This window comes from Mustela erminea, chromosome 5 (genome assembly GCF_009829155.1).
Source record: "Mustela erminea isolate mMusErm1 chromosome 5, mMusErm1.Pri, whole genome shotgun sequence".
Lineage (NCBI taxonomy): Eukaryota > Metazoa > Chordata > Mammalia > Carnivora > Mustelidae > Mustela > Mustela erminea.
Window position 1 is genome coordinate 144,441,086 of NC_045618.1, and position 24,676 is coordinate 144,465,761.

General features: G+C 52.2%; 1 protein-coding gene and 1 pseudogene across 1 annotated transcript in view; both read left to right on the top strand.

The window, feature by feature from the left end:
• The window catches only part of RCOR1 (REST corepressor 1), a 121,858-nt gene extending 107,510 nt beyond the window's left edge, over positions 1-14,348 (top strand). Inside the window, exons 9-12 of the mRNA XM_032345355.1 lie at positions 5,266-5,343; positions 5,578-5,635; positions 6,350-6,579; positions 10,132-14,348. Of these exons, the coding sequence (XP_032201246.1) occupies positions 5,266-5,343; positions 5,578-5,635; positions 6,350-6,579; positions 10,132-10,173 (408 nt within the window). The 3' untranslated portion in view covers positions 10,174-14,348. The remainder of the gene's footprint in view (positions 1-5,265; positions 5,344-5,577; positions 5,636-6,349; positions 6,580-10,131) is intronic.
• Positions 14,334-20,024, top strand: LOC116590237 (annotated as a pseudogene).
• The last annotated feature ends 4,652 nt before the right edge of the window (positions 20,025-24,676 follow it).

Below are 24,676 nucleotides of genomic sequence, written 5' to 3' on the forward strand. Positions count from 1 at the left end.
AGTGCAGAGCCTGACACAGGGCTCGATCTCACCGCTCTGAGATCATGACCTGAGCCGAAACCAAGAGTCAGCCCCTGTCCAGCATTTTCAAAAACAGTGCCGAACAGTTTTCCTGGGTGCTCGTGTCCGTGTCTGGGAGTTTGCTTCCACTGCACTAGGGCTTACTAAATGCAGCACTATTGACATTTGGGGCTGGATAATAACTTGTCCTGAGGAGCTGTCCTGTGCCTTGTAGGATGTTCAGCAGCCTCTCTGGCCTTTACCCACTAGATGCCAGTAGCACCTTGCCCCCATCAGTTGTGCCAACAGAAATGTCCTCAGGCCTTGCCTAATTACCCCCCTCCCCCGGCCCTGGGTGTGGGGGCAGAATGACTTCCTCCTCCCCATTCTGAAGCTTGCTTGCCTTTTCACTGTTAATGGTTTATCTTTTGATGAAATTTTTAATTATGATGTAGTCCAATTTCTCATTCTTACCTTTTATGGTTAGTGCTCTTACGTTTTGTTCAGAATCTTTTCTAAGGTTATCACGATACTCCCCCATGCTGTCTTCATAGTGTTGTTCTGCCCTTCACATTGTGGTCCTCAGTCTGTCCGGAGATACTGTTCTGTGTGTGCTGTTACATGGAGCGTTGACAGACGTGAGGGAACAGTGATTGAAAACTATCCTTGTCTTACCTCAGTGCATTAAGACCTTTGTTTTAGATCCCATGTCCATATATGCATGATCTGCTTTAGGGTTTTCTGTTACTAACTCTGGTCTGTGTGTCCATTCTTCATCGATCCTGTCTTGCCTTAATAATACCTCCATTACAAAGCTGAACATCGGGTCTAGATCATAAGTTCTCCAAGATTGTCTATCCTGGCCCTTTGTGTTTCCATATAAAATTTAGATTCACCTTCTCAGTTTCCAGAAGAACAATTCTTCTAGAATTTTTATTGGGATTGTATCGAAGGTATAGATCAAAATAGAGACTTAGCATTAAACTGGAGAACTAGCCTGGACTCACGAACATAACCTGCTCCCACCAGCGCAGATCTGGAAGTTCTTGGTGTTGGGCCATTTCTGTGTCCAGGGCTTTGTCAGAGTTACCCTAGATGTTCGCTATGTTATGATACTCCTGTAAAGGATACTGTTTTTAAGACTAATCCTTTCCTAATTATTTGTGTCTCATATGAGGAACGGCTCATCATTTGAATCTGATTTTCCACGGTCCATTTAAACTGCAGATTGAACTGAGTAGCCTCATGCTGTCCTTTCACTAGTGCTCTGCCCCTCCCCCATCCTTCTCTCTGGAATTCAGGCAAATTGTGGTGGACTGATGGTTTACTTTTATTTTTTGCTGCTTTTGACTCGTTGATCTTGATAGTTCCGTGGAAGGTTAAATAGGAGGCCCGCCATCACGTCACAGGTGCGAGGAGGGGTCTGTGGGCCGGGTCTGTCCTCTCGTGTCCGATGGCAGCACAGAGCAGGACCCAGTGTTCCCTGTGCAGTCAGAGGATTGGCTTCCAGCCGTGGCTGCTGGCACAGCTGCACCCTAATCTTAGGAGAATCACTTAATCTTTCTGGGCCTCTTTTCAAATGAGGAGATTAATCCTTCCTGCCTGATCTTCCAGGCTATCTGAGGGCTGCTGCAGGAGAGAGCGTTTTAAGCTCTGTCGGCTGTGGAAGCTCTCCGACGGGGCTGTGAGCGCCCACATGCATTTTCATCTTCCTATGCACGGGGGCTCGTCTCCCCTCTGCCGAGTGCGTCCCTAACGCCGTTGGGCGGTCATACACGGAGGAAGGAAAGTGAAACCCCCTCTTCCGTGGAGGCGCGACTGACACTGCAGTCAGCTGTAACGGCCTTCGGATCACGGCCAGGGTCAGGAGCAGGAGTTTTTGAAGAAGGAAACTGCTTCGGGTTCACTCAGAATAGAGGGGGTCACGTGTGCGGAGAGGAGACGGCTTGTCCAGCCCCCACAGCCTGTCGGGGCTGCTGCCAGACTCGCGTGCCCACCCTCGCTCGGGGCGGCCGGCCCACGCTGGACGTTCTCCGGATGCCTCCGGGGGGGGTGGGCATCAGCGAAGGGCTCGCGTGGACGTAGCGGAAAAACTAACCAACAGCAGCTCCAACAGTTCAGAATTTGTGTTTATCAAATAGCAAGAAGTCTCAGCACCAGTGGTTCCTGGCGTCAGCCCGCCTGTTCACTAGTATTGTCGAGGACCCAGATTCTTCCACATTTTCTCCTCTGCCGCTCTCAGTGTGCTGGCTTCTCGCCCTGCTGTCCTGTCACACTGGGAGCTCCAGAAGCCCATTTCGTGGGCCTCCCGTCTGCGTTCAGGCAGAGAGGAGGGGTCGGGGGCGGAGCCAGCCCGGCTGTCCTTTGAGCAGGAAGAGCTTGTACCTTCCCAGGAACTCTGTCCTTTCTGCATGCCAGAGCTTTGCAGAAGGGCTCCTCCTAGCTCCGGGGAAGACCACCAGCCTCTGCGGAAGATGCCTGTGAGAAGGGGGCTGGGAAACACGCGTCTGTTAGATGAGCCAGCGGCCAGTGCCTGCCACATTAGGTCTTCCCGAGTGGAGAGTGAGGCAGTGACACAATTAAGTAGACCAGTCGCATTCAGCAGGGCGTTCTAGGTAAGGCGCCAGGCCAAGTCCACTGCTTTTTTGTCTCTTCTTTAAATGCTGCTGACTTTCATGTCCCATTTCTTACGCAGCTTGTTGCCACTCTGGCTTTCTTTCCTGTTGGTATGATATCGGCAGCTAAACCCTATTCTTACTCTGGTAGTAAACACTGAGTGTTTCTAACAAGGAAAACACATTAGAAAGAGAGATGAGCGTTTAGAGCTAACTTTTCGTTCAGAATTTGTGGACGTTTTGCCCTGTAGTCACTTACGTAATCTCTGTGCTGCTTTATTGATTTTGAAGAGAAAATGCACGTGGTAAATAGGTTGGTCTCCTTAGGAAAGGTACAGTATATCCCAAGGTTCATACGTATGTGAACAACACGCTGGAGTGAATAGAAGAATGTATTTACCCGGACCGCTCGGCGGCATGGAGTATTCTAGATTGCTGACTTTTTTTTTTTTTTTTTTTAAGATTTTATTTATTTATTTGACAGAGAGAAATCACAAGTAGATGGAGAGGCAGGCAGAGAGAGAGAGAGAGGGAAGCAGGCTCCCTGCTGAGCAGAGAGCCCGATGTGGGGCTTGATCCCAGGACCCTGAGATCATGTCCTCAGCCGAAGGCAGCGGCCTAACCCACTGAGCCACCCAGGAGCCCCTAGATTGCTGACTTTTGAAAGTTCACTAATTCCCTGTCACAGGTTTCTAGGTCTGGCGTTTAGCCCAAGGAGAGTTTAGTGAACATAATCTCGAATGTCTTGCAACACTTTTTGGGTAGATGGTGCCTGAGAGCTCTGACCCGGAGTCTGAGATCCTGCTGTCTGAGCAGGTAGCCAGTAGACACACGTGGTCATTTAAATTCAGGTTTGGGTTAAAGCAGAAGACTTGAAAAATGCGATTCCTTAGTTGCATAAGCTGCATTTCAGGTGCTTAGCGGTGGCATGGGGCTGAGGGCTCCCGTGAGCTTTCTCTGAGGTGATGCCGCCCTGAGAGCTCCGTGTCTCTGTCCCAGCAGCCCGCTGGGGGTCAGTTTCTGGTCCTAGTTTATTTTATTTGACTTGTACCTTTTTAAAAGTGAACTAAAGCAAATTTCAGTAAACCAGGTTTTGGTTTTAGTGTTTATATTTACTCAGTTTTGGTTTTAGTGTTTATATTTCCTGTATTTTCCTTTTCAGTTGTTTCTATGTTCTGAGTTGACATTAATACAAAAAGGTTTGGCGTGGGCTGTTTCTGGTAGGCTTGGAGGCCGTTGCGAGTGGCAGACAGGCTCACTTTCTAGTCCCTGACCATGCTGATATTACTTGCTGGGTCACTAGCCCCCTGTATATCTCCACTCCCCCCCCACCTTTTTTTTAAAATTAATTAATTAATTTATTTGACAGAGAGAGATCACAAGTAGGCAGAGAGGCAGGCAGAGAGAGGAGGGGAAGCAGGCTCCCCGCTGAGCAGAGGGCCCGATGCGGGGCTCGATCCCAGGACCCTGAGATCATGACCTGAACTGAAGGCAGAGGCTTAACCCTCTGAGCCACCCAGGTACCCCTCCACTCCCTTTTAAACCTTTTAGAAGAAGTAAAATATAGGAAAGGAAGTGCTAAACTAGAATTCTGTAAAGCATAAGTACTTGAAAATGAAATTTTCGTCTAAGTATAAAAAGCTCTGTAGAGAAGAGAATTATTGAAGTGTCCCTGAGACCACGTCCTGCACAACCGTCTCCTCTAGACTCCCATCCTCTGGACTACCTCTCAAAGTCCTGCTTTTGTCTTAAGGTTTCTGCTTTTGAGGACACTGTCTGCTCATGTCTCTGAGGTTTTATTTGGGAAAATGAATTTGTTTTTCTCCTTGCTTGCTTTTTTTTGCCACTGGGATTATTCAGAAAGGAAAAACTCTAGGGTCAGAGTCCTCCTGGTGCTCAGCCCAGAAATGCCTCTGCACATAGGGCTGAGCGGGAAGGGCCCATTCCCAGGACCCGGCTCATTCAGGAGTCCATGTGGAAGTCAGGAGGAGCCAAGAGTTGATTCCGTGGTTGGTATTATTTGTGTCTTTCCTTTGATGAGGGAGGGGCCATGAAAGATAGGTGCATCGCATCCAAACAATAATGTGGAAAAGATAGTTTGTGAGAAAGTGAGCACTGCCGTTGATCACAAGTAGGCTTGTGGGAAACTGACAGATTGCTTTCTTTTTTCTTCTCATTGAAGAAGGCTACAGCGTGGGCTTTTGCCTTGTGTGGTGTGGTTTGTGTGCCTGGACAGACAGTGCTCAGGGCTCTGCGAGGCTGCCCTTGCAGTCCTGCTCTTCTCTTTGGCCTTGACTCTGTGGGCTCTGCTACTTGAGCTCAGTTCTATGTGGCAGGAAGCCCAGGCATTGCCTGTCTTTTGTATCAGACGCCGGAAACGCTACTCAGGGGATGAACTGTTGGAAAATGATGGGTTAACACTGTGCACGCAGGAGCCCCACCTTTTCCCTTGTCTGCTGCTCTGAGCAAGTCAAAGCATCTAGTTAAATGCTCTGAAGGGACACTGTAGGGACCCTTGGCTACCATACAGATTAAGTACTTCTTTGATCTTGGTTTTTTTTCTTTTACTTTTTTTTAGTTCCGTTTTCATTTCATATCTTGATAAAAGTTTTTCATTTTTAAAATTAAAATACTTTCTTCTTTCTCTTAGATTCAGAATATTAAACAGACAAACAGCGCTCTCAAAGAAAAACTTGACGGTGGAATAGAACCGTATCGGCTTCCAGAGGTAGGGTTCTGTTGACATCCTCTTAGAATTCATAACCAGGTGTTCTGGGCTGAAGGACTGAATGCCTATGTAATACATCTCCAGTATACCTCCCATAGAAAGGTACAGACACAATTTTGAGAATTTAGTTGATGTTGAAATTCTCATAGGAGAAAAAATAAGATTCATTAGTTCTCGTAAGGACGGACGCACCTATAAATGCATTTTGCTCACATGACTCCTTTGAATGTGCAGGCCGTGCAGAAGTGCAATGCTCGGTGGACCACGGAAGAGCAGCTCCTCGCGGTACAAGGTAGGGGGAGTCCTTCTTGTGGGCTTGGGGCTGTGGCCGCCTTTAGGAAAAGTCATTCCTCACCCCACTCCCATCCACCACTTGTGGAGTAGGATGTTGGGTTCTGAACGGTCAGAAAGTACAAAACCCCAAAGCAGCAGATTGTCAGAATTCTACCGTTGGAGGTGTTCTAGTCCTGGGGAGCCTGAAAAGAAGAATGCAGAGTGCCCATAGCCACAGGACGGGGGCTGGCTGACTTCAGGTATCTTGGGAGAGGTGGGAGAAGGTGCCGGTTTCTGGATGACAGGGTCCTGCTGGACTTCTTGGATCAGTCATCTACGAAATGGATCATTGCTGCTTTTTCCTCACCGGTGTAATACATTAAGATAGTGCCTGCCAGTGGGATCTCGGGGGGCGACAAACCATAAGAGACTCTTAATCTCAGGAAACAAACTGAGGGTTGCTGGGGCGGGAGGGGTGGCGGGGTGATAGACGCTGGGGAGGGCATGTGCTATGGTGAGCACTGTGGAATGTGTAGGACTGGTGATTCACAGACCTGTACCCCCGGGGCAAATAATACATTATATGTTAATAATAATAAAAAAAGATAGTGCCTACTATTAGAAGCCCCCTGTGTTTTCTTATCTAGATAAAGGAAGGGGTAAGTCTCAGTTGTGTGGGTTTTTCAGTTGGTTTTCCCCTATATTGAAAAGCAATGCTCTCTTACATCCTTAGCCATCAGGAAGTACGGCCGGGATTTTCAGGCAATCTCAGATGTGATTGGGAACAAATCAGTGGTACAAGTGAAAAACTTTTTTGTAAATTATCGACGCCGCTTCAACATAGATGAAGTTTTACAAGAATGGGAGGCAGAGCATGGTAAAGAAGAGACCAACGGGCCCAGTAGCCAGAAACCTATCAAGTCCCCGGATAATTCTATCAAGATGCCTGAAGAGGAAGACGAGGTAAATCTGAAACAGTAGGATCACTGCCAGCTTCATGCTCGAGATGCGGCTTCTTCTTTGATGGCCTTTCTCAGCTCTGGAAATATTTTTAGCTCTCAGCTCTGTCAGTGACTTGACTTTTACCTATAAATACCATAGTAGTTGGTGCCAGTCAGTTTTTGGTCACTAGGTATATTATTCACATTTTAATTTCTGTACAGATTCTTCCTTCCATCCTGGTTCCTCCAGCCACAGAACATTCCACGTTACCAACTTCTCTTAGATCGCATAAGAACTCAGTCATAAAGCAGTAAATTGGAAGTGGCTTGAGCAGTGTTAGTCAAGCTCAGTCCTGTGAAATGGGTTGTCCTCCCAATGGAAGGTTCATGAACTGGCTGGTGACTCGGCCCCGCTAGCTAGCCAGGAGCTCTGAGGTCTATCCGTTGTCCCAGACCACCCAGCCTTTGTTGGATGTTTGAGGCCGGTGGGTTTACATGCTGACGGGGACAGTTCCAGGTTGTGTGGTTGGCTGGACCTTCCGGGCTGGTGGCTGACATTCTGGCAGTCTTCCTGGATAGCTGCATGGATGTCATCTGCCGACTCTGCCCAGCTTGGGCCGCCGGATTACTGAGGCTGCACAGCCCCCTCTGCTGTCACCCCGCGTCCTGGGGAAGTGGGTGCTGGTCATTTCTCCAGCTTATCTGGCGAGCCCTGCTGCATATATTTACCCCCGCTCCCACAGAGGAGCTAACTGGGGCTGGGCAGAGGGGAGAGTTTGCTGCCAGCCACTTGACCCTTCCGTTTGTTTACTGACACAGATTAGGGGTTAATTGAGCTTTACAGGAAAAGTCACTTTCTCAGACCATGCAGGAATTATTAGAAATGATACATTCTGTATTGTCTGTGCTCCCCCTTTACTCTAAGAGGCTGGTTATAAAAGCAGCCAGAGTCCCCTCGACCCCGACCTGAGCGCACAGAGTGCCTCACCAGGGACATCCCCCACCCAGCACACCGTAGATGGTGCTCCCCGTCGGGCCTCTGCACTGACGCGAGCGGCCACAGGCACGTAGGTCTGTCCAAAGGGCATCAAAACATCCCCACTCTGTTAGACTCTTTAAAGCTTCCTACCAGAAAACCTTTGTAGTAAGTGTACAGAATTATTGTTGATAACAGTGTGAGTGTTCCCCCAAGCCACGCACATGCGTGGCTCAGCCCGAGACCCTGGGACGGAGCAGCATGTGAGCAGGGAGAAGGGGTTTGCAGCTTTTAGCAGTAATTATTGTCCCAATGCTGGTTGCCACTTTAGCAGCAAATTAACTTCCTCACATCCTGGACTCAAGAAGCACTGAAAGATGAGAATTACCAGGGAAGGATCATTAGAATTTGCGAGAATGATAGCCTCCATGTGTTTTTCAGCTTTAGTCCCAGGAAGCAGAAATAATAGGAAGCTTTGGCTCTCTTCCTTCTTAAAATTTAATCAGAGTGGGTGTTGGCAGGGTTAGCCTAAAAAATGTGGTCGTAAATTTGGGACCAAGGGCCGTCACCAATGGGGTGGGCTGTGAGTTCTCCCCGTGTACTTTCCTCCCTTCTCTTAAGCCTGGTTCGCTCGCTGACAGTTAACATTTCTTTCTTTGTGATCCAGAAGGGCCATTCTTCAGGGTCCACTCACCATGCTGATTGCGCATCAGAATACCCGCATAATTCTCTTCCCAGACTCTGGGAGCATTGGATCACCCGTGACCACATTTCCCACCAAGCGGCATGTCTTCATTTCTCTCTAGTAGTTGCTTTTCCATGTATCTGTTTGCCCAACCTTCTCTTCAAAACCAGCACTTCTCCTTTACGCATGATCTTCATGTTGTCTATAAACATCTTCGCCGCTTCGGTCATTGAAATCCCCGCCGTCACACACGTCGGTTCCTTCTATTTGGCCCCTCCCTCCCTCCCGTCCTTTCTAAAAAACATTTATTCGAGAGAGAGCGAGAGCGAGAGTGATCACAGTGGGGGAGGGAGTGGGCTCCCCGCTGCGCAGAGAGCCCAGTGCGGGACTGGATCCCAGGACCGGGACCTGGGCCCATGGCAGACGCTTCACCCGCCGAGCCAGCCCGGTGCTGCCGCCCCTTCCTTGTGCTCCTTGTACCGGCCTTCCCGCCTCACCGCCCTGCTCTACTCGTCTCCGTATGGCAGTTCGCGAAAGGAAATCAGTCTGTAAGGACCAGCTACTTCTCTGAGTCCGTGAGGGGCCTGAGGGGACTCATTAGAATGCTAGTTAATGGTCTGTCTAGTCAGTGCCCAGAGCTGGGTGCCCCTGTAATTTCTCATTCTGATGTAGCCTGTGGAATCTAGCAACTGAGCAAGAGGTCTGCTGCTGTCCTGCCCGCCCCTTCCCCCTGCAGATTTTATGTGTTAAATGTAGCACAGACAGGGAGGGGGACATCAGAATCGCCAGAAGTTCCAGTAACATAATGGCCTGTTAGCTGTGGGCTTTTTTCCTTCAGGGCTGAGAAGGGAAGGCAGCCTATGGGTTCTGAGCTTTTGAGGTTTAGAATTCTGTGAAGTGGACCGAGACGCAGTCCAGAGCAGGGTGTGTGATGTGGCCAGAGTGGGTGAGGGGCTGCTGGGCAGGCCTGGCTTGGAGCTGGTCTCCCTTCAAGTTGCAGAATGACGTGCGTATGTTCCTCATGAGGAGAAATCTGCTGCCGTAACAGCTGTTCTCATAAATTGTGATGTTGACCGAAGAGAATGCTGTTTTCAGATTCGGGGTTCATAGCCCAGTGGTTTCCCTAGGAATAAGGGAGACATCATGAGGGTAGCAATGAGCATGAAGACAACTTGTAACCTTCTGGTTTGGGTCTGGGAGTCCGTTTTAGTTAAGAAATGCTTTTAAGGGGCGCCTGGGTGGCTCAGTGGGTTAAGCCTCTGCCTTTGGCTCAGGTCGTGATCCCAGGGTCTTGGGATGGAGTCCCGCATTGGGCTCTCTGCCCAGCGGGGAGCCTGCTTCCCCCTCTCTCTGCCTGCCTCTCTGCCTGCTTGTGATCTCTGTCTGTCAAATAAATAAATAAAATCTTAAAAAAGGAAAGAAATGCTTTTGAGTCTTTTCAAAACCATCCTGTGATCTTAGCTCTTGTGTGTGCCCCCATGTCCCAGCACAGGCCGGGGGCTGTTGGCTAAGTGGGTTAGGCCTCCCTCCAGCCAGTGCCGACAGGCCTGAGAGCTACCTTGGCCGTGCGCTGTGCTGACATGCCCTCTCAGCGATTTTATCTGCTCCTGTGAAGCAGACGTCAGGATTGTGTTTGTTCGGCAAATGAAGCAACAGAAACTGGAGAAGAAGTAACTTGTCCAAGGTTCCACATCTAGAAAGTGGCAGAGCCAGGATTCGAGCCTGAGACATGTGGCCGTGCAGGCCGCCCTGGTACCCTGCCTGCCATGCCCAGGCCCTGCCCTTCGGGACACACGTGTGTGCAGGGTAGGCGGGCAGCCCGCAGCCTCTCGTCCTGGCTCAGCACACCGGAGGCAGTGGTCCGTGGTGTGGACCTGCTCTCTGATTCTCTTCTTCTCCCCTTCTCTCCTCAGGCTGCTTCTGTTCTTGACGTCAGATACGCATCTGCTTCATGAGAAACTCTGGTAGCTTTGAGCACTTGGTATGGACGACTGCGCTACCCAGGATATCAGGTATTCCAAGACATCACCTAGCCATCGGCATCACATCTCTGTGGACAAGCAGCTATTACCAAAAAAGGCGTATACTTCAGTCCTGTGCTCCATCTGCCTTAATCCTGTGCTCGCTCCGCCATGTTGGCGCCACTTCCCGGAGAGCCCCTTGCATCTCTCACACTCTGCCTAAGTGCTGGGGAGTCTCGTGGCCTGCACGCCTCCTGTGACTCTGGGGCCCCCTCCCCAGGCGAAGCTCCTGAGCCCCACCGATGGCAGCTCTGCCCAGTCAGCAGCAGCTTCAAGCAGGTAGTCTACTTGGAAGGCACGACTCTGTTCCTGCATGGCCTGCCACTTCTACTTTGTGCATAATGTAATTTTCAGAGTGACTGTGACCCTGTTGGCCTTTTAGAAAGTTTCTCTTGTTTTCTGAGGCAACCACCTAAGTGATACCATGCTTCTTTGGAAATCACAGCATACTGGCAGACTGCGTTAGAACCTCCGTTGTGCCAAACACCCTCAGTCAGCTCACCTTTCCCCCAGACGCTGGGTGTAATTATGGTTTGTAAATTGTGCCGGCTTGAATCTCACCCTTCTCCCTTCCTAAGTGGTAGAAAAGCTCATTCGCAGCAGCTGTCCTCGGACACTAGCTTAAAGAGAACGGGGACCTCAACACTTTCTGCCTTCAGCTTTCAGCATTGTGATCGCAGGACAGGAGTCACCCTGTCTTTTCTGGATCCCCCCACCCCACCGTCCAGCTCCAAGAGCTGCGGTCCACAGCCCACACCACCGTACCTGGTGCTTGTGCATTGGAATTGGTGCCTTCTCCTTTTGGCAACCATGTTATCAACCCTTTTTCTGTTTTAGTGTCTTATTTCCTCTTTAAAGTTTATTGCTTGCCAAAGATAACATCACCGAGATTAGGAGACGGGGAGAAACTGCTGCAGGTTCTGACAGTGCAGATTTTAAATGTCAGGTTAGCTCACTAAAGGGTATTAGAATGGCTGGGGAAGGTTTCAGAGAAGCTACACCTCGTTCGTTGCCCGCTCTGTCGGTGTGCCTGGCCGTCTACACGCCGTCCATAGAGCTTGCTTTGTCCTTCATATACCGATGTGGTGATAAAACACCGTCCTTTCTCTCTGAATATGACAGTACAGGACAGAGAAGTGACCAGTTTATTGGCTCTAGTAAGAGCAAGACGAAAAGAAACAATGTTCAAAGTGGTCTGTAATGCCTTTGGGTTGGACTGGGAACAAGTAAATGTTTCTAATAAATGTTCTGAGATTTCCAGAATCACTTATTCTCGTACCAGACTGTGGACCCACTGTGGGGCTGAGGGACAGACTGTCAGACCGCGTTCTCATGTAACCTTTGTCCCGCCCACGGTCAGTCCAGCCTGCACTAAATATGTTGAAGGAGCTTTTGTTGCTGTTGTTTTTGCATCATTTAAATATTTTTCCTGCTTTCAATACCAAAAAGAAAAAAAAAAAAAAGCAGATGCTTTAAGGCACAAACAGAATTCTTAAGAATTTAAAATATGCAATTAAAATTTGATGTGTTTTGACTCCCAAGCACCTTGCTCCCCCCCCCACCCCCCGCTTTTTAAAGTCCGCTGATTGTCTCTTTAGGAAGAGGGTCAGCTAGAAACCTAGACTGTTTGGAATTGTCTGTTTTTAGCTCTCTGGAGAAAGGTCATTCACAAGGGGAGTAGGATGGGACTTTCCTGACTTTCGTCATCTTGTGCCCTCACGGGGTGTTTGTGGGTCAGGTAGGAGCGTGTGAAGAACAGCATCCGAGGAGGCAGAGGGCGGCCACAGCTTGCTGCCCCCACCTGGACGGGGGAGCATCATAACACTAGTCGTGCGGTAGGGTTTGTCTGGGCTCGTATCCTAAGCCTGTCGTGTCGTTGGAAAAGGGTAGGTGAACCATGGAGAGGAGGTGGTGAGAGTTTTGCACATCGCTTAAAGGGGACACTAGGCAAGAAGCGAGGCTGTGGGTTCTCTCCGCTTCTTCTCAAGGCCTCCTTTCTCTTTATGGAAGCAGCAGGTAGTTTGCTGCTGTGGGTCTCGTTCTGCCGGTAGATCTGTTCTCTCCGCGTGCCTGGGCTACTTTCCTTCTGGCAATGCGTGAAAGGCCCATGTTCTTAGCGAGTGGGGCGGGCAGCGCGCCAGCACTGCCTCCCGCACCATCCGCTCACGGGCTAGCCCGGCGCCAAGGAGTCCCCGCACCAGTGCGCTTGGCCGCCGCCAGCGGCCCGGATCTGGCTTTCTGTCCACGGGAAGTGGGCATCATTGTTTTCATTTGCCAGAAGGAAGAGAGATGGTTCTCTTTGCCTGACTCCTTCCTTGTAGTTTCAAGCATAACGTAGCACTGTGTTTTAAACTGTTCCATTACACTGTCTTTGCAATGATGTTGTAAATGCAAGAAATCACTTCGCTTGAAAAGCTGAGTGATGGATCTTATTTATGTGAAGCCCCTTTTTTAACATATCAAGATTTCGGTGCATCAGCAGGTCGTATTTGGATGTGGAAGGGTCCACAGTGACAACTGCTTCGGATGCAATGTTCACTTAAGCTTTGTCTTCTTAAACATTGATCAAGGTGAATGTCATGATTATATATATATTTTTGTGGGAAATCTCTCCTAAGTATAAGTTATTGTGCAAAATATAGTACCATTGAAGCAAATGATAGTTTAACTTTTAGTTTAGAAATCCTAAAAGATATAAATTGTATTGCATATGCATTAAAAGTTTTTTTTTTTATTTAATTTTATGTAGGTGTGTAAAGTGTTAGGTAAAAATTGTTTTCACTTATCCATTTAAACACCTTGTTACTTGAATATTGTGTTGACTGGTCTGAAACAGCGATCGATCCTGTAACATAGCTCTTTTAACCGGGATGGCCGTGCCTCAGTTGTGCTGATCTTGCCGGGGCGCACAGTCCGGCGCCGCTGTCTGCAGGCACCCGCAGTTAGTGTAACACACCTGCTGCGTTCTCTTGGTGTGTTCGTGCCCACCAGGACACCAGTTCCTCAGAGTGGTTTTTGATCATTTTCAACCTATAAAGACCCTTTGATGGCCACCAACCTCTCTAATCAAAAAATGAAAATGAAAAAATTAGTGAGTTTTCCAAGCTTACGGTGGTGGACTAATTAAGCAGTTGTTTTCTGTGTGTAAAAGTTCCCGCAGATACCACACACCACTTTAAGTGTGCTCATTGTCACTTTAAATCTCAGCTATGCCCTATTTTTGTCTTTCTGAATATCAGATGTACTATTGGTAAAATTGCGCACCAAAAATAAGCCAAACAGTGCATTACACTAACTGGATCCCTGCTTAACGGAGCCAAGGAAAGACGGAGCCAGCGCCAACGAGAGCCTCGCTTCCTCTCTCGTCCGGCCTGTGTCTGAGCCCAGTGACCCAGGATCCAGGCTCAGTATCAAGTGAAACTTGGCTTCACGTTGACTCAAGGTAGTTAGCTCATCTGAACCTAGTGATCTTGTGCAATGCTCACCGACCGGCCCTCCCGGCCCCTCCCGGCCCCCCCGGCCCCTCCCGGCCCCCCCGGCCCCTCCCCGGGCCCTGGCCGCTCCCCTCCTTGCCCAGAAGCACAACTGCAGCAATGTTCCGACTCAGAAGGAAGGTCAGTAGAGTCTATGCATGTCGTGTGATCATGAGTGTTTACAGTCACCTCCTCCGAAAACTAAAATTTATACTGGAGTGGATAGTATTCCATTACGTAGACCTATCAACTTTGCTAAGTGCTTTTTAGATTGCTTAAAAATTTTTCAAGATTTTAAAAGATGTATAAGGTTAAGTTTGCAAATATAATGGAAATGCTGTATATCTTTTGAAGTGATAAAATCCACGTTGGAATTTTAAAGAAAATATGTTGTAATAATGCTGTTGTAAGTACTATTTTAATGTCTCTTTCTGCCTGTTTTCTATATCAGCACACTCGTGGTGAATGTTCATAGCATTATAATTGCTTAGCCATTGAATGATAACATTTGTTAGTGGAGATCGAAAAATTTATTTGTGAAATTCTGCAGAATTCATTTTTCTATTTCTAATACTTGCTGAAGTTAAATAAAAAATTTTCAAGCCATTGATGTAATAAAATATGACGCAAAACGTTTTCCGCACCCTCCCCTTTGCTTCAAAGCAGCGGCCCGTGCCAGTGCGTGGTGGGGTTTTGCGATGGGCATTGCAGTTTCAGAGTGAAGACCTCCCCGGAATTATACCCTTGGAAGCAGCCACGGATGCCTTCTGTGTTCAGCCTATGGCGCTCCTTGAACTGCATTTAAAAAAAAATTCTTATGTACGATGATCTTACGGTCGGGACCAGGTCGAGACACGCGAATCCCTAGCAGTTGGCAGCTGTTGAGGGCTTACACGTTGAGGCTCGGTGAGAGGACGTTTTTTCCCCATTAGTAGTTTTTCTCTTTGCAGCGTGACCAGGCTTGCCAGCTGGACGCTGGCCTCTGCACGGCCCTGGACTGTGGCAGTGAAGAGGCCGACCACCGCCTTGTCGCCCCTGGTCTGCTAAGCATGGACGCAGCTCTGCCTTCAGCACCGCCGAGTGGTACGAAGAGCCTTCCAGCACCCGCGGCCGCCTCTGCCGTCTCCGCTCGTGGCCGGAGTGGGGTCTGGCTAGGGGACCTCCAGAAGAACCTGACCTCACCCCCAGCGCTGCTTTGGGCGGCATTGAAGATCCGCAGATGGGGCCCCTCTCTGTGTGTGACTTGGCAGAGGGTACGGCGGGGCTCGTGGGACACCTGTGAGAGTTCCTCGCCGTCACCACACTCTCAGCGTCACAGGAGAGGACGCCGGGTGCTGCCAGAGGGTCTTCCCGGGTGACAACTGGGGCAGCACCCAGGAGGGACAGAGGCTCAGGCTGTCACGAGTGACTTGTGGAGGTGCCTCGTGGTACCAAAAGCGCCCTGCACTGTCCCGCCAGGAGGTGGAAGGGAAACTGAGGGAGAGTGCAGGCGCAGGGAGAGAGGAGAGGGGGGTTGAGGTTGCAGAGAGGAGGTGGCCCACTGTCCGCAGTGCTGGACGTCTGCCAGCGTGGGAGCCAGACGGGCTGCTTGGGCTTGGCCGCCATCACTTTAGAAGGGTGACCGGCACTAAGGGGAGGAGGTGGAGGGAGTTAGGGCAGTGCAGAGGGGGAGGTGGCTTCCAGAGGCTGGCCTCGGCTGCCAGCCCTGTGCGGGACCTCAGGCAACAGACCTGTCATGGGTTCTGACATCAAGGGTGCTTGAGGGCGCCCAGGCCCCCCTCGTCTCTCGGGCCCCATCGCTCCAGTCTCTGCCGATGCTGCCGCAGGTGCAGCTGCCCGCTGTCCTGAGTGGGAGGTAGTGGGGGCTGGGCCGGAGAGCAGGAGGAAGTTGGGGTGCCAGAGGGCAACCCCCGAGGGCCACGGAGGTGACTGCTGGAAACGGTCCCTGTCACTCCTCGTTCCCTGGGCTCCCGTTCAGAACAGAGCCCTCGTGACCGGCGTTGCGCTCTGGTGCTCTCGGGGCCAAGGCCACTGGGAGGCGGCAAGTCTCCCTCTCCCTCTGTGTCCTGGGCTGGATCACTTCTGTAGAAGGGAGAGGCCTCGAGAGCACTTGGCAGCCTGTATTCCGGGAACGGGCGCGGCGGCACCCCTCCGGGGCTCCCGGCTTCGTCCCGCTGCCCACAGCGGCCTCGGCATCCTGTGCGGCCCGAGCGCCGCAGTCTCCTTCCTTCTCGGCAGTGGGGAGTGCACTTGCTCCCTGTGGCAGCTGGGTGGCCGGAGGGGACCTGTCTGCCGCGCAGCCTCCCAGGTATGTGGCCCTGGGGCCACCGCTGGCCTCCCCCACCCCCAGCTCTCCTTCCCTGGGCCGCGCCCCCTGCACGGGTTCCCCTTCGCCCCCCCGGGGCCTGAGCGTGCCGGCACCGAGCTCTGCTCCTGGGTCCGTCCGTCCTCCCTTGGAGCAGCCCGTCCAGAACATGTTCCCGCTTCTCCTTTTAAGTTCTTGGTGTATGCTCGGCTGTGTGTCTGTCACCCACCTCTGAGTCCCCCTTGGGGCTCCCTGCCCCAGTCCTCCTGCCAGTGACAGCTCCAGCCCTTCTGGGGCCCCGTCTCGCCTCACCCCTCCTCCTCCCTTCTCTCGCCGGCCCCTCGCCCCTCATCCCCCCGCCCTCATCAGGGCTCTTTCCTGCTTAGAATGGCTTGTCTGTCTTCTAGAGAAATCCGGCCCTGCGTCCGTGGGCAACGTGACCTTCCTGCCTCAGGGACGTTCTGTGCTGTCTCGGCGGTGCCAACCCCGCCGCCCGGCCCTGCCCCCACCACGTCCTCCCGTCCGCACGTACCTCTTTCCCGGACTAGAAAGAAGTGGCTTAAATGTTGCTTCTCCTTTGAAGCAGGTAAGCGGCCCCCGGGCTACGGAAATCCTGGAGAGGAACGTGGTCCCCGCCCTCCACCCCTCTGGCTGCCCGGTCCGTCCGCATGCAGCCGCGGGTGCCCGTGCCCTGCACGGCCCCGAGCACGGGGGCAAAGAAACGACTTCTGTGCGAGGAGCAGCCGCCGCGTGCTGCCGCGTGTGCGCCCGTGTTCACCTGACACGCCGGCGTCGTCTTTGGACACATACGGGTCCTGTTCCTCTGGGTCCTGTTCCTCTGGGCCCTGCTGGCTCGGTGGCCGTCTGGTTCCGGTCCTCTGGTTAGGACTGTGGTGCTTGCTTTGTACCGTCGTCCAGTGCTGGGCAGGGTGCTCCCGGGGAGGGACCCGTGCGATTGCGCCCACCCGCCAGCGTCGCTGTAGGATAAACAGCGGGGACTGGAACTTCGGGTCCAGAGACCTGCTGGTGCTCGCACCTGACCCAGACCTGCCTGTCGCCCAGAGACTTGCCGGCAGCTTCTCCTTGCACTTCTGTCGCCCTCGTGTCCTTCCCGCAGCCGGTTTGGGCTGAGGTGTTTGCTGACCTCTTCAGGGCACAGGGTGGTCCGAGATCCTGGCCCCAGGTCTGGGCAGGCGCTGGTGTCCCCTGACCTCTCGCTCACTTTGGGCCCAAGGAGATGCTTCCCTGAGGGGTCTGCACATTCTCCTGTGGGGAAGGCCCAGGAACGCGTTACTGGTGTGTGGTGGCTCACGGTGCTTAATCGATGGAAGGTAAATGTGGCAACAATTAAGTCTTACATAGTGGATAATTGTGTGTAGCGAATTATTTGTGGGTTTTAGTAATAGCTGCTTTATTTATTGGAGATGGCCTTGCCACCCAAGGACAAAATATGCTTTATTTGATGTAATGCTCATAGCAGCCGTCGGGTAGGGACCGTCACCCCCGTTTTACGGAAGGAGAGCCTGAGTCTGACAAGAATGCCTTGCCCAACCCTTGGACAACCCCAAAATGGCAGTCGGGCCAGGGTATCTCTGTTTAGACTCCAGCATCCTGGCTCCCGTCCTCGCTCTGTGGTGGCATCTGTCACAACGTCAGTCACTCCCGCAGCTCCGCAGGCCGGGGCCTCACCTGTGAAGCCAGGGACACCCTTTAAAGGGTGGTGAGGGGAGCCAAGGTCATGTGCAAAAACATTTCCGTCTCTCCCGGTTGCTTGCTGGAAGAAACACTAGGTCCACGGCTCGTCCTTTGACTCTGTCAAGCCCTGTCTTCGTGGTTTGGCCACGGCTGTTCCCTCCTGTGGTGCAGAGGGCAAGGTCAGGGCTGCTCGTGTCGGTGGCCACACCCAGAACTCACTTCTGTCCACAGATTCCTGCTGCCAGTCCTTCCCCAGGCCCATGGTGACCACGTGGCTTTGGTGGCGTACCCTGACCACGCGTCTGCGGGTGCAGTGGTGACTGCGATGCACCCCATTCGTGCAGTGAGCACATCCCACGCTAGTGACACAAGCTCCCAGTGCCCCGCCTGCCGTTCCAGACAGCCGACTTCGACTGACCATCCCCAGCCGGCCTGTCCTGGGGTGTGGGCTAACTGCTGTCCCACAGGTGGGCCCCCACTCTGGCGAGGAGGGGACTGAGGCCAGAGGGGTGAAGTGACTTCTTCCGGTCACTCAGCTAGTAGGTGGTGGGTGGCCCTCGACCGAGCTCTTCACGGGTCCCTGCCACCCAGGCTGCTGCTGAATGGGCTGAGCTAGGGCCGAGGGGTCTGGGGGCAGCCTCTTCGCTTGGCGACAGCCCTCGCCAGGCCGTCCTGAGCCTCCCTGCTGCCCCTAAGTTGGTCCCGGATTATAGGCCCAAGCCCCACCGCCGGAATGTCCTTTTCCCCGATCCCTGGCTGTGGGCACTTCCCGCAGAGGACAACCGGCACCATAGGGATGGCTCCTCTCCCCCGCTTGGGGCCACAGCACCTGCCCCCAGACGTGCGTGGTGTCCACGCTGACAGCCTGGCATCCAGCCCTCCTCCTGTAGCCCTGGGTGGTCCGAGAGGACTCGCTGCCACCCTGCCGCCCTGTCCTCATCCAGGCCCTTGCCGAAATGCTGCCCCCAGTGCCTTCAGCGGAGTCACCCATGCTGGCCTGCAGCCCTGGGGTACTGAGCCCGGGCCCGAGTGGGTGCCCAGCCTGCCACCGGATGGACTCCCCAGCCGAGCCAGTGCACATTTTGGCCTCAGCGTGGCCCTGATGACGCCTGCTTAGGGAGCCCTGCTAGAGTGACATCCTCGGAGTGTCCACGCCTTGTAAGGTCACTCAGCCTCACCCCGGGCTCTCTCCACCCCTCACCTTCTCCAGTGCACCCTTGGCAAGTGCACCAGGAGCGGAAGCGTCGGCCTCTGGCTGCTGACAGCTCTGCCACCCTGTGAGGAACTTTGGGGCGATCACAGGACAATCGTGTGGAGGCAGGTGGCCCGGTGGACCCAGGAATGAGGCCTGGAACCCTGGGGGAGTTGCCAGGGGACCCCATGAGTGAGCCAAGGCCAGGAGAGGAACTCTCCAGATGAAGCCCACCCAATTTCTGTCCCCCAGGACAGCGGGCACAGACCGTGTCCCCCAGGACAGCAGGCCACTGATTTGGAAGTGGCTTGCAGCCAGCAGCAGCCACTCCTGAGCCGCTCCTGAGCTAGGGGTACGGGTGGGGCCGGGGCTGTCCAGAAGGCTCAGGCTGCAGAACAGGGCCAGGCTTTTGGTGCCTGGGGCGGTGCTCAAGATGCCCAGCTCTGAGAGGCAGGATCACAGGTCCCTTCTGGGAGGAAGCCACAGGCTGCTGGGTCCTGCCCCAGAGGGACATTTCACTGTCGGGAGGTGTGGCGGCCCCTCGGTGCTGTTCCTCCGAGACCTTGGAGCCAGGCCCCGGCCCGCAGCGCACTGAGCATACTTACTGTGGAGGCGGCTTTCTTGGCAGTTGTTCTCAGCAGCCTTCCAGGCTGGTAAGTCTGGGTCCTGCTGGCCGATCGCCTTCTTCTTGAAGGACATTCAGGACTGAAGCGCTCTCCTACTGCCCTCTACCCTCGTTCCTTCTCCCCCATCCTCCCTGCCTTCCTGCTCTAGCCTGGGTTTGACTGCAGCCTCTTCCAGCTTTGAAGCCAAATCGTGCCTGGCTAGAAACTGGGGGCTTGGATCCTGTCCCCGAAATCACTGAGACCAGAAGAGGGGTGGATTGCCTCTTTCTTTGGGTGACATGGCGGGAAGGTGGCCACTCCGCTCCCGCCCCAACTCAATGGCAGGTATTTCCCCTGTGAACCTGGGTTGGATTGCAGGACGGAATGAGGCTGGGGAGTCTCAGTCTTTCTGGGAGCAGCCAGTAGGACTGATGTCCGTACAGGCCTGTTCAAGCAAAGTGCCAAGGTCAGTATGCTCGACACAGCCTTGAGGCACCCTTGGGACCCAGCAGCAGGATGGGGACCCAGCAGCAGGATGGGGACCCAGCAGCAGGATGGGGAGCGGAGCTGGGCCTTCAGCGCAGCCAGCCTGGAGACTGAGGCCCAGGCCCTGCTCTGCTGCATGGGGCCAGGGGAGTCGTTCAGTCGCTGGGGATCATGGTAGAAGGAAATGGTGCCTTGGGTTCATTTGGTTGTCAGCAAGTAGTTACTGGTCCCCGCTGGGCGGCCCTCGGAGAGTGACTGAGCAAGACAGGTGAGGTCTGTGTCCTCAAGAAGCACACTGTCGGGGAGACCAAGAGGTAGGAACTGCGACATAACCAAGATAACCACAGGCTTCCTGCGAGTAGATTGGTTGGCTAGAGGGTCACCACTGGTCTCGTCCCATCTCCGCCCAGAGCCTCCTTCCCTCTGGGGCATCTGGGAAGTCCTTGTCAGCGGCTTTGGTTTGACTTCAGGAGATGGAGCCCGTCCTGCCGGGAGCATCAGCTCCCCACTGGCCGGGGTTCAGTACGTAACAGACGTAGCTGCTGAATGGGTCCAAGGCTCTGAGCCCCAGGAAGGCAGCCCCGGATGTGAGGCACGAAGGCAGAGGCAGGCAGGTTCCTGGCCGGTACAGCCAGACCTAGGCTAGGATGTGGAGCCGCCCTTGCTTCTGTCCCCGCCTCCAAGCCTGGCTCGTGGGCTCTGAATGCCATTTCCCAGTGACAGGAACCAGGGAGCTTTGAGAAGTGGCTGGTTTCAGCTACGGCAGGTCGGCTACAAGGAGAGCCTGGGAGTCTTGTGTCACGTCCCAAAGAAGCACCCAGAAAACAGTGGGGTTATATCTACAGGGCAGGGAAGCCAACGTAAAATGGGCCTCCCACTGGCCTAACACGGACCAGTTTGCCAACAAAAGCATAATGACTGATGGAAACGCAGTCAACAGGAGAATCCAAAAGTTCATGATGATGATACAACACCCAGTGATCACGCTTGGACCCCCAAGGCTTTCACACGTATTCAACTTTCCTATCCAAACTTTTCAGGATGCTGCAATCACCAGGAGCAAACGTTCTTTACAGAATTCCGGCTAATACGTGCAGCAGGACAGGAGAGCGACCGTTGGCAGCCTGCTGTGAAATAGCAGTAGGCCCAGAGCGGCAGTGGCTGCTGAAGTGATCAGGTTGCCGGAGAACCCGGTACCAGATCGGGCTGAGCCGGAACCTACCACCACCCGCAGCAGTCCTCAGAGAGGACTCGGGGACGGCAGCCGCGCAGAAGCAGCAGGGATCTGCGTCTCTGCCGAGACAGCCGCTGTACCAGCAGAAACTGCCCGACGTCGTTATTCTGGAAATCTGGAGCCTGCCGAAGCCTCGCAGCTTCCCGGGCAGGTCTTGGACAGTGGACGATGACAGCGGTCCGGCAGTCCCAGCTCTGGCAGTTTAGCAGATCCCCGGCCCCGTGGCAGGCGGCCATGTGCCCGTTCCCGGAGCCGCCCGTGACAGCAGGAGTCCTGTCTGTCCTCCACGTATCCCGAGCTGTGTTCTGACCGCGGAGGCGCAGACGCAGGGGCCGGAGGGCCTTATTGCTGCGGGCCCCTGGCCCTCAACAGAAGCAACCTCCGGGGGAGACTCACGGGGCCACCACTTTTTTTTTACTCACCCTTCACCCGCGTTTTCCTCTCTTTCCCCTCTGGGATTCAGACACAGAAGACTAGGACGTTCAAAACCAACTGCAACTACGGAGGAGATTAGAAAGTCACTGCACCTGCCCAGGGAAAGATGCAGGCCCAGGAAACGTGCAAGGAAGCCTTAAGGTTGTGCCCCGGCCCCATCCCCGGCATGGGGTAGCCTCCCACAGTAACAGAACGACAGCGGTGGCGAAGGTTGCGGAAGGCGAGGCTGTCATCACCAGCATGAGCACGGCACTAGACGCAGCTGTCCGCTTTCCCGCAACGACAGAAACACACAGCCCACAAAGAAGTGGTCCATACAAAACACAAGCCACAGAAACCGCCCCTGAGGAGGACCGGACGGCAGGCCCGTGAGACCGAGTTTAAAACAGCTGTCTTAAAGATGCCCAGGGAGCTAAAGGAGCATGCGGGGGAGAGTCCAGAAACCAGTGTATTCATAAAACGGAATCACAATCCAGAGATCAAAAACTTACAGGGAAATCAAAATTATTCCAAAGCTGGAAGTGCAGCCCTGGAAATGAGTGCTTTACTGGAGGGGTTCGACAGCAGATTAAACAGGCAGAAGAACCAGCAGTTCATAAAAATCAGATCATTGAAATGGTCCAGTCTGAGGTCGGAGAGAATAAAGACGGATGAAAAGTGAACAGAACCGAAGGGGCCACCGGGTAAACTCATGTACGGACTGTGGGAGTCTGAGGAGGAAGAGGGCAGGGAGAGGTTATTTGAGGAAATGACAGCCAGAGACTTCGGGTTTTATGAGATGCGAATATAAACACCCAGGAGGCCGACAAACCCCAAGTAGGGTGAACTCGGGCTCCCACCGAGACACATTACAGCCAAACTGTCCAAAGCCAAACCCAGAGAGTCTTGAAAGCAACAAGAAATAAGCAAGTCACCACGTAGGAGGGGCCCTCTGTGAGATCATGAGTTTCTCCTCACAAACACTGAGGCCAGAGGGCACGGGGCCAATACAACAAATGGCTAAAAGCATCCTACATCTAGCAAAACCGTCCTTCAAAAGTGAGGGAGAAATTAAGACCAGATAACTGGAAGCTGAAGGAGTCTGTCACCACTAGACCTTCCCTGCAAGAAATCCTCAAGGGACCCCTGCAGGTCCGAACGGAGGGACACTGGACGGTAAGTGGAGGCTCTGGGAAGAACTTATGACCTCGGTAAAGGTAAGTACACGGGCAGTTATACAAGCCACTGTTGTAATGACGGTTTGTGACGCCACTTTCTGTCCTCTGCATGACTTAAGAACTAGCTTTTAAAAAATTAAAAGCTAGGGGCACCTGGGTGGCTCAGCGGGTTAAAGCCTCTGCCTTCGGCTCAGGTCTTGATCTCAGGGTCCTGGGATCGAGTCCTGCATCGGGCTCTCTGCTCAGTGCAGAGCCTGCTTCTCTCTCTCTCTCTCTCTGCCTGCCTCTCTGCCTACTTGTGATCTCTGTCAGATAAATAAATGAAATCTTTATAAAAAAAAAAGCTAGTATTATTGAAGTGTCACTTTGTAACTTCAGTTTTTTCTAAATAATTTATAACACAAATGCATTAAACAAAAAACAGTTACTAGCTTAAGCTGTTGGACACACGTAAAGTTGTAAATACGACACTGAGAACTGAAGGGGTCGGGACAGCTGTAAAGGAGCAGAGTTCTGTACGTTACTGAAGCTAAGTTGATATAAATTCAAATTAGGGTTTTATAATCTCGGGATGTTAAATGTAATCCTCATGGTAGCCACAAAGAAAAAGTGACAGAATATATATTAAGAAATGAGAGGCGAATATATTCCACCACAAAAAAATCAAGTAAATGCAAAAGAAGACAGTAACACAGGAAATGAAGGACAAAAACCTGTAAGAAATCGAGAAAAAAAAAATTAACAAGATGACAGAAATAAGTCCTTCCTTAGCAGTATTTAAATGGAAATGGATTAAACTCTCCAGTCAAAAGGCAGAGATTGGCAGGATAGATTTTATTTATTTCTTTTTCTTAAGATTGATTGATTTATTTTGAGAGAGAGAGTGTGTGAGCCTGCATACTTGTGCATGCTGGGACAGAGGGAGAGAATCTTCAAGCAGACTCCCTGTGGAGCACAGCCCCACTCGGGCTTCGATCCCACCACCAATGACCTCATGACCTAAGGGGAAACCAAGAGTCAGACACTTCACCGCTGAGTTACCCACATGCCTCTGGCAGAATGGATTTTTATAAAAAGATGCACTAAATGCTGTCTGTAAGAGACTCAGCTGAGATCCAAAGACACAAACGAGTTGAAAGTGAAGGGATAAAAAAGGTTAGTCCATGCAAATAGTAACCAAACAGAGCAGAGTGGCTATCCTCAGAAATACACACTTTCAAAAAATTTTGTTAAAGATCTTATTTTTAAGTAATCTCTACAACCAATGCAGGGTGCAGATTCACAACCCCAAGATTCAACACTCCATCAACTGACCCAGCCAGGCACAACTGAACAGCCCACTTTTATTTTTATTTCATTTTATTTATTTATATTAACATATAATGTATTATTTGCTTCAGGGGTACAGGTCTGTGAATCATCAGTCTCACACACTTCACAGCACTTCCCATAGCACAGACCCTCCCCGCCGTCCATCACCCAGCCACCCTCTCCCTCCGCCCCACCTCCCAGCAACCCTCAGTTTGTTTTCTGAGATTAAGAGTCTCTTACGGTTTCTCTCCCTCCCTGGTCCCATCTTGTTTCATTTTTTCCCTCCCTGCCCTCCAAACCCCCCCATCCTGCCTCTCAAATTCCTCATATCAGATATCCTATGATAATTGTCCTTCTCTGATTGACTTATTTCACTTAGCATAATACTCTCTAGTTCCATCCACGTCATAGCAAATGGCAGGATTTGGGAGGTTTTTGATAGCTGTGTAGTATCCCATTGTATATATACACACCATGTCTTCTTTATCCATTCATCTGCTGATGGACATCTAGGTTCTTTCCATAGTTTGTGAACAGCCCACTT